We start from the raw sequence: 912 nt of genomic DNA, 5'->3' as shown, positions 1-912 counted from the left end.
CCCTACCCGCCGCGAGCCCCGTCGCCCCGTTACCTGCGCGCCGGCAGTCGCGCTCCCAGCCTCCTCCTGCGCCGTCGCCGCCCGCGCGGCACTCTCCAGCTTCGCCTGCTGGCTCAGCTCCTCGGCGAGGCACAGCCGCAGGCAGGACAGGCGGTGGCGCAGGTCGCGGTTCTCGGCCCGGAGCTGCGCCACCTCCCGCGTCAGGCACGGCCCCTCGGCCGGGCAGCGGTCTGGCGCGTTCAGCTGCTCGTCCCTCAGGCGCTGGACCTCCGCCCACAGCCAGCGGATGTCCTCCTCCTGCCGCTCCAGGCGCGAAGCCACGGCCTCGGCCGCCAGGGCCTCGGCCGCCATGGCAGCCGGCTCTGCACCGCACCGACGCAGCTCCTGGGGGTGGCCTCTGCGGCCGAGACGGTGGCGGTTCCCAAAGGCGGGAGGACGAGACAGCGGTGGCTCATTTGCCGCGAGCGTGTGTGTGTATATATAGAGGCGACAAGGAAAGGCAGGGCTCTCTGAAGGGCGGGGTGACGGCCAGGGGCGGGGCGACAGGGAGAGGCGGGGCGACGGAGGAGGGTGGGGCGGGGCTCTCTGCTGGCTGGGACTATAGGAGGGGAGAGGAGGCGGGGCGACAGGGAGGGGAGGGCCGACTATAGGAGGGGAGAGGAGGCAGGGCGACAAGGAGAGGAGGGGCGACGTGGGGGCGGGGCTGCGCGGAGCTCTCTTCGGGGCTGGGGCTGTTGGAACTGCGGGGAGGCGGGGCGACTGCAAGGGTGAAGCTGAGGCTGCGCAAGCTGCTGGGGTGGAAGCCTTTGGGTAGGGTCACACGCGGTAGTTAGGAGCTGGAGAGTGGCGTGGGGCCTGTATAGGCTCACAGTGCCTTCATAGCTAGCATCATATCACTATGCATTGGTTGAA

At 70.5% G+C, this 912-nt stretch overlaps 1 protein-coding gene across 1 annotated transcript in view; it reads right to left on the bottom strand.

Annotated features, from left to right (window-relative positions):
• Positions 1–492, bottom strand: part of TARSL2 (threonyl-tRNA synthetase like 2) — a 58,907-nt gene extending 58,415 nt beyond the window's left edge. Inside the window, exon 1 of the mRNA XM_029952505.1 lies at positions 34–492. Coding sequence (XP_029808365.1) covers positions 34–351 — 318 coding nt within the window. The 5' untranslated portion in view covers positions 352–492. The remainder of the gene's footprint in view (positions 1–33) is intronic.
• Between the last annotated feature and the right edge of the window lie 420 nt (positions 493–912).

Source organism: Suricata suricatta, chromosome 9, assembly GCF_006229205.1.
Source record: "Suricata suricatta isolate VVHF042 chromosome 9, meerkat_22Aug2017_6uvM2_HiC, whole genome shotgun sequence".
NCBI classification, from domain to species: Eukaryota; Metazoa; Chordata; class Mammalia; order Carnivora; family Herpestidae; genus Suricata; species Suricata suricatta.
The sequence above is the reverse complement of the archived record's forward strand: the minus strand, read 5'-3'. Positions and strand labels throughout refer to the sequence as shown.